The sequence below is a fragment of the Diorhabda carinulata genome, chromosome 3 (assembly GCF_026250575.1).
Source record: "Diorhabda carinulata isolate Delta chromosome 3, icDioCari1.1, whole genome shotgun sequence".
NCBI classification, from domain to species: Eukaryota; Metazoa; Arthropoda; class Insecta; order Coleoptera; family Chrysomelidae; genus Diorhabda; species Diorhabda carinulata.
This window is the reverse complement of record NC_079462.1, coordinates 28,534,717-28,542,145: the sequence shown is the minus strand read 5'-3', so window position 1 is coordinate 28,542,145 and position 7,429 is coordinate 28,534,717. Positions and strand designations below refer to the sequence as shown.

The 7,429-nt window shown below is 29.2% G+C and overlaps 1 protein-coding gene across 1 annotated transcript; it reads left to right on the top strand.

The window, feature by feature from the left end:
- The first annotated feature begins 216 nt into the window (after window positions 1-216).
- On the top strand, window positions 217-6,935 carry LOC130891165 (apoptosis inhibitor 5). The gene is made up of 8 exons (XM_057795762.1): window positions 217-455; window positions 511-672; window positions 1,972-2,295; window positions 2,752-2,955; window positions 3,534-3,728; window positions 4,229-4,585; window positions 4,732-4,894; window positions 6,334-6,935. The coding sequence occupies exons 1-8, from the start codon at window positions 384-386 to the stop codon at window positions 6,414-6,416; spliced, it is 1,560 nt and encodes a 519-aa protein (XP_057651745.1). The 5' UTR covers window positions 217-383; the 3' UTR covers window positions 6,417-6,935.
- The last annotated feature ends 494 nt before the right edge of the window (window positions 6,936-7,429 follow it).

Genomic DNA, 7,429 nt, shown 5'->3' with positions numbered 1-7,429 from the left:
AGGTCATTTCATTTCAAGACATAGTGTTTAAATACTGCAACATTATATTATAGTTTCGGACTCTGCACAGTGCAAGAAAGATTATAGTTTTTTTCTTTATCAATATATTTTGTAATCTGAGAACATGCAATCACCTATTTTTTCACTAATAAGCACTGGCAGCTGAGGCCTGTTCAATAAAAAAGAAGAAGAAGAATCGTGGAATGATTGAATTTTAGTTCCTGTTGTATATGTTGGTAGCATTGTACTAAAAAAGTTTTTAAAATGGTTGGTGATAACTAGAGTTTATTGTGTGGTTGATGCTTAAACATTTAATAAACTTCTGAGCATATTAAAGTTTGATTGCAGCTTATGATTAAAAGTTCTAAATATAATTTATAAGAATGACTGACAAAATTGATGAATTGTACAAAAAATACGATATTTTAACAGACGCCAAGGATAACATTGCTAAGGTTAGAATTCTAACATGTGAATTGAGCATAATTATATACAACATATATGTTTTAGTATTCAGATGTATATCTCGAATGTATTGAAGGAACAAAAGGAACAGAGAAAGAGAAAAAGTTAGCTGCACAGATTATTTCCCAATTTTTTAAACATTTTCCAGACCATCAAAAGCAAGCTGTAGAAGCAGTTCTTGATCTTTGTGAGGATTCAGATCTCTCGGTAATGTGAATTTGAGTATATTTTCTTTTTATTAATTGAGATTAAATTTTCTGAACTCATCCTTCAATAAGATTTTAGTAATTATAAGACAAAATCTAGATTTACATTCTACTTATTTGTGGATTAAATCAGATTTTTGTCAGCATTAGAATATAAAATCTTTTAGTAAGTAACACATGTGTCAATTGATAATGAATCTTATTGAAATATTAGTACAAATTTATATTTGAAAAAAACTTGTTTTTTTACTGCTTATATATTTTTCTTTCATTTATGTTTTTTATCTATATGTCTTATCTAGTCCTACATTCCTTGTACATAAATACTGTTCTACTCTGTCTTGAGTTTACTTTTCTTAATGACCTTAATGAACAAAATCTCCACCTTTTTCATGAGTTTACCGTTTGGAAATTAAATATCCATTTATAAATTTTATTCATAAAATCCTGTAGAATTACAAATTTCAAAAATATTATGAGAAGTGGCAACCCAAATTTTATTTATATAATATATATAGCATAAAAATATCTACATTGATTTGGGTGATAAAGTGTAGTGACTCTTTTGTCCTTTGAGATAACACTTTGAAAATTTATGAGATTATAGAAGTCATTAGTTTTCACATTTTAAAATTGTTTACAATCTTATAATATGTTCCAAAATGCTATACCATATCAAAGTTACATTTTCATAAATGAAACACCCTATGTTTTATTGCATATTTGGAATTTAATAATATAGGATTATGATGTGTTCTGAGGGGTATTTAAAAAGTTATAACCAATTTTCCATAAAAATTGTAACAAGTTCAATACCCTGTACAATCTAAGAGAACTTTAAGATTGAAGATCTGTTATGGCTAAAGCATTCTAATAGTAGTAAATATTCTGGAAAATTATTTAATTTGTTAATATTCATTGAACCTGATACAGGGTGATTAAAAATATTAATACAATACTTTCTCGGTTTTTTCAAATGACTGTATTTTATATGATTATCATAATAATTTTTCAAATTGAAATCTCAAAGGACAAAGGGGGCACACTAATCAACCCTGTATATCACCATTCAAAATAATTTCTCTTTCTTCTTGGCTTTGATGGACATATTCTCCACAAAGTCTTTTGCTTCAAATCCTAGGTTTCAAGCATTATTGTTTGCCAATGAATGTTCTTTATGTATCAATTCAAAAAAATTTTTGAATAAGTATAAAGTTAGGAAAATATTAAAAGTGACATTTCAATTCATATTATGTTGTAGTGTGAAAGTTTCATTTTTATATTGACTTTACATTTACAGATTCGTATAAATGCTATAAAGGTATTGCCAATATTTTGCAAAGATGTTAAAGAACATGTATCAAGAGTAGCGGATATATTATGCCAGCTAATAACTTTACTAGATGATCAAGATTTGAACATTGCTTGTAATTCTCTAATTCAAGTGTATAAGGAGAGCCCAACAAAAACAGTGAAAGCTATTTTCAATTATATTTTCACTTCTGTTGAGAATAGTAGAGAAAAGTGTGTACACTTTTTATATAAAAAGCTCGTTAAAGTTGATGATAAAATGGCACCTGAAATCAATGATCTACTTGTAGAAGAAGGGAAAAAAATTTTACAGGTATACTATTAACTAGATATTTTCAATATGTGAAATAGAGTGACTTGCAGAAGAGATCAATGTTCCCACTTATGTCATCAAAAATTTCTTTTTAAGGTTATATTTTTAATAAAGATTGATTGATATTTGCCATGAACAATGTGACAAAATATATTTGTTGTCATTGATGTCCAATTAATAAAAAAGTTTTGTTTGTTCATACTTCCTATTTATAATTGTAAACTATATAATATATTACAATCTCAAGAACTCAATAGATTGTTATTTTATATTCCTGATAAAAGTATTATTTCCATTAATCAGATCTAAATTTAAATACGTTTATAAAAATATATAAGTTTATAAAAAACTAGTAATTACAATGACTAAGCTTTTTAACCCTAGATCCACAGCATCTTTATTCAGTAAATTTGTTCGACACCATACTGTTTGTCATTATCATACTTTTTGTTTCAGGACTCAACTGCTGCAGAGTTTTTAACTATAATGTCCTTTTTATCACAATCAAAATTGACTAAAACAACAGCAGGTCAACAAGAATTAGTTAATGCAATAGCAGATAGAGCAGAAATTCATAAAGATTTTGATTTAAATGATACAGAAAACCTGCATTGTGAACGGATCATAATGTGCACTCAATATGCATTGCCACTATTCAATGTAAGATTTTTCATTTTTGTATTATGAGCCCTTTATAAAAACAGTTATGTGCTATATTATAGTGATGTATAGGTTTTCCTACTTAATCATTATTAGTATTTTATGTCTTGACAAAATATATGAGTTGCAACTTTGTCCACTTCATGACACTAAATGTTACAACAGGCTAAACTATTATTTTTGTGTAGAATCGGTTCTATACATTCAACTAGTCATGTCTTCATATTCAGTACACTTTGAAGAACCGATTTTATTTCACTATCTGTTTTATACCACACGTCCCCTTTGCATATTAAACGAATCGGTTCAGCGCCCAGACAGACTATCATCTACCTGTCGAGATCAAAGATCATCGTTATTGAAATTAATGTCTATGTTAAATAAAAAACAATAACTATTCCACTAATTTTATACTCCCACACTTCGAGATAATAAACAAGATTTTTGGTTCTTCATAATTGTTGTTTCTAGTCCCAAAAATTATTTTTATACATTTTTTTTTATTACAGAAAAATTTCTATGAAAAATTATAGGTGTTTTAATTATGTATTATATTGAAAATAAAACAAACTTTTTAGGCTAATGTAGAGTCAACAAATTTTGTAAAATTCTATTGTGAACAAATATTGGAAAAATGGGATAATATAGGCACCTTGAAAGATGGAGAATGTCTTCAATATCAAATTTTGAAACAATTAGCAGAGCTCTCTGCACATTGCGGTAAACTAGAAACTCCTTCAACCTGTATAGTCCAAATATTTGACAAACTTAAGGTAAGTTTTTACTAAATTTACTTCATATATTATTATAAATAAATGTTAGCCCAGATTAGTTGTGAGACACATTATCATTGCTTTAATTGGCCAATTTTTAAGTCCCGTTTTTAGAGAAGAATATCATGTTATTAAAATGTATAGAGCCTCTTGGACAGCAAAATATTGCAGTCTCAAATTTCATAGCCTTCTACTGATATGCATCGAGCGAATTCACCATTTTTGTTCTCTGGTTAATTAATGCTTAATATCTATCGACTTATTTTACTGTTTGACATCTCTCTGTCACAACAAATTCTACATTTCTCTCTAAAATCCAAAACACAATATGCTTCTATCTTGACATCTTGGATCAGTCTATTCTTTGACACTGGTCATCTTCAACATAATTATGTCAATAATTTCAATTAATTTTGGTTTAAAAATATCTATTTATATAAAACTGACAGAAATATTAACATCATAATTTGCATTACCATCAATTTATCTTTTTTTTTTAGCGATTTATGCCTCTCCCACCTGAAGATGGAGATATAGATAAGATACCAAACTTAGATTTCACATCTGTTGAATGTTTATTATATGCTTTCCATAGATTAGCGAGGCAGTCACCTGATTTTCTAACAGCCGATCCGGCCGTACTTAAAGATTTCAGGTCAAGATTAAATTATTTCTCAAGAGGTGTGGGAGGATGTAAGAGATCTTTGGAAAAAATTTCAAATAAAGATGATGAAAAAATTAAGATAGCACCTACCGTTTTGGATAATATTAATGCTTTGATTAAGGATTTGTTTTATACGACGCCCATTTATAAATGCAATGTACAGTTATCCTTCAAATTGCTAGACAAAGTAAAGGTAAGTAATTTTGGCTCATGTTCCATTTTCTGTCATTTTTGTTATGCTCTAGGTGTTTTTATGTAAACTTATTCACCAATACCAAAAGCTATATACATTTAGTATTTTTCAAAACACTAGATACTACTCATCTTTTTTTGTTGCAGACTTCTGAAAAATCTCAAACGCCTCAGAAAAGACATGTTCCTATTCATTTTGATTCAAGTAATGGATCAGCAACTAAACAAATTCGATCAAATAAAGGATCAGATAATGTTAAACTGTACACACCACCAAGTGGAAAATTCAGTAATAATTTCCAAAGTTATGGTAAATAAAATCTTTTTTACAGTCTGTAGTTCAAATAAATTTAAATAAGTCTGATATATGAGTAGCGTTTTATCGAAGTTGCGTTTCCCCCCGAATGTTTTGAACAAACAGCACTTCAAGCAGCTTTTTTAAATGTTTTTTTGCCATATCATAAATATTTGATATAATCAGCTTTGTGTCGACAAGCTAAATTTAGCTTCATGAGATAACTTTTCTTCTGAAAGCAATTGAAGTATATTGCTTTTATGTTTAAATCTGTCAGTATCCATTTCTTTGAAGTTTTTTATTCGAATATTAAAATGGTAATGAACTTCTGCTCTTTTTCAATCCGTGGTTCGAGTCTGATGGATCAACCATCCAAAAATGCTTCACGGCCATTTCGGAACCATACACCAACCATTAATTAGCTATGTCTCATGTATAAAATGAATTTATCTACCTATTCAAGAAACATATAAATCCATATTATTAATACTTTCGTGGCAAAGTTTTGCTGCATGTCTATTGTTACGACATACACCATTGACATCTGCTGATTGCTTCATAAGAAACCATATAAATTGAAAGTTATACAAATTTTTCATTTATGACAAATATAATGATTTTGCTGGGATTAGTCTGTTGAAAAAAAGACCTCTTTTCATGGAGGATTACGTAAAATAGTGATTTATATATCAAGGCACTAAAGTCATACTTTTTGTCACGAATGATAAAGAGACGTTAATGCAGCATTAAATATTATATTTTTTTCGCCCAGATTCGAAAATATGTGGAATTGAGGGAAGCAGAATGGGGTATGAGTCAGATGTCCATTTACTATTTTGTTGTGTCTTCCTCTCTTAGTCATCGCTTGCTTATTGTTGATTTTATTCCATCCATTGATATTTATTTTAATCTTCCTCTATTTCGGTTTTCTGGTGGTATCCATTTCGTTACTTTCCTTGGTAATCTTGCTTCTGTCATTCTATAAATATGGCAGTTCCATACCAGTTGTTTCCTTTCTATATATATTTGACTGTCTCTTTTACACCGATTTGTTCCTTAATTATCTCATTAGTAACTCTTTCCAACCTTGATGTCTTAGATGCCCTTCTCATTACGTCAATTTCTGTAGCTTATATTTTCCTTTATTTGTTTTTTAGTCGCCACGTCTCTAATTCAGACATTGACGTGCTTTGTTTGCCTATATCTCAATCTCCATAGAATTTCATCTTTTTCGTCCTTCTATTATCTGTTTTCCTTGATTATTCTCGATTGTATTTTGGGGTCATCCGTACCTTCTTTATTGAAATTTACGCTATTGCTATCACATTTTTTATTGTCTCATTATTTTCGATACGTGATCTCTTCACCAATGCACCAAGGAGATATTGTGTTTTTGATATATTCATTTGAAGACCTCATATTTCGTACTCTTCTTTAAGTTTACATTTTTTTAGATCGCTCTGGAGGAAGAAGTAGAGGCAGAGCAGGAAGAGGGATGAGAGGCATGAGAGGTTCACCAAGAGGTTGGAGAAACTAATATTAGGTGTTTGAAAAGAGCAGCATTTCACAATCGCCCACTTGGCTACAGAAATGATTGAGAATTCTTGGTAGTACCTAGTGTAAAGGGATGGTTTCATAGTAATACTTCCTCTTACTAATAACCATTTTTTTTCTGAAAATTATGTCTAGTTAACTACAACATTTCATTCCTAAGTATTAATTTTAGAAATCTAATTGGAATGAAGTTGCAGATTATTTAATGAGCATTTTTTTGAATTTAAATATTTAATTAAAGAACAACAAATAATGATTGAAGTTCAAATTGTTCACATCGTGTCTCTTGAAGAAATTACCCTTAAAACTGAGAAGAGCATTTTTGTTGTGGATGGATTTGTTCGCAAACTCGCGTGAACTTTGATTATTATTTTTTTTTGTCATTTTCATTATAAATATAGAATACAGTGGGAGGAAATATTACTAATCATCTAATGATTTTCCTTTTTTCTAGGTTTAATATGTACAATTTTGTTTTGACAAAATACATCGTATTTTACAGTATCTATCTTACGTTTATTTTTTTAGATTAATATCAATAACACATTTTTTTATCTAATATTCTTGATAGCAGAGATTTAGAAACAAATCGTAACATAAATGCGACCTTATAAATAAATACACGATCATATATCTATTCGAAGTTTTATTTGTTGGTGTGGAATTTTTAATATTTTTACTTAAATAGGAATGTAAAGCCGCATATCAAAACTTGAAAGTTCACAAAAAGTTTGATTATTATAAGACTAGGGGTCTTTAATTAGTTAGGTTATTTCCCTTTGCTTTGTAACATGGCGTTGCCTATACTAGTACACAGTTATTGAATATTCGGAAGTGCCGACTATGTTTAAAGAAACTGCGAAAATATTCATTGGAAATAATTAAATTGGTCCTAAAATCTGATCCACTTTGAAGGTTAATTAACTCGAACTCTGGCTGTTCCTAGACAATATCTGGAGGTTATTTGACCTCACCAACGTTTTAATGTAAAAATCG

What these genes read in the sequence shown, in the direction of transcription:
- LOC130891165 (XM_057795762.1), top strand. Translation starts at nt 384, where the DNA reads ATGACTGACAAAATTGATGAATTGTACAAAAAATACGATATTTTAACA. An exon ending in AAGGGAAAAAAATTTTACAG is followed by an intron (nt 2,296 to 2,751) that starts GTATACTATTAA and finishes TTTTTGTTTCAG; the next exon opens with GACTCAACTGCTGCAGAGTT. An exon ending in AAATATTTGACAAACTTAAG is followed by an intron (nt 3,729 to 4,228) that starts GTAAGTTTTTAC and finishes TTTTTTTTTTAG; the next exon opens with CGATTTATGCCTCTCCCACC.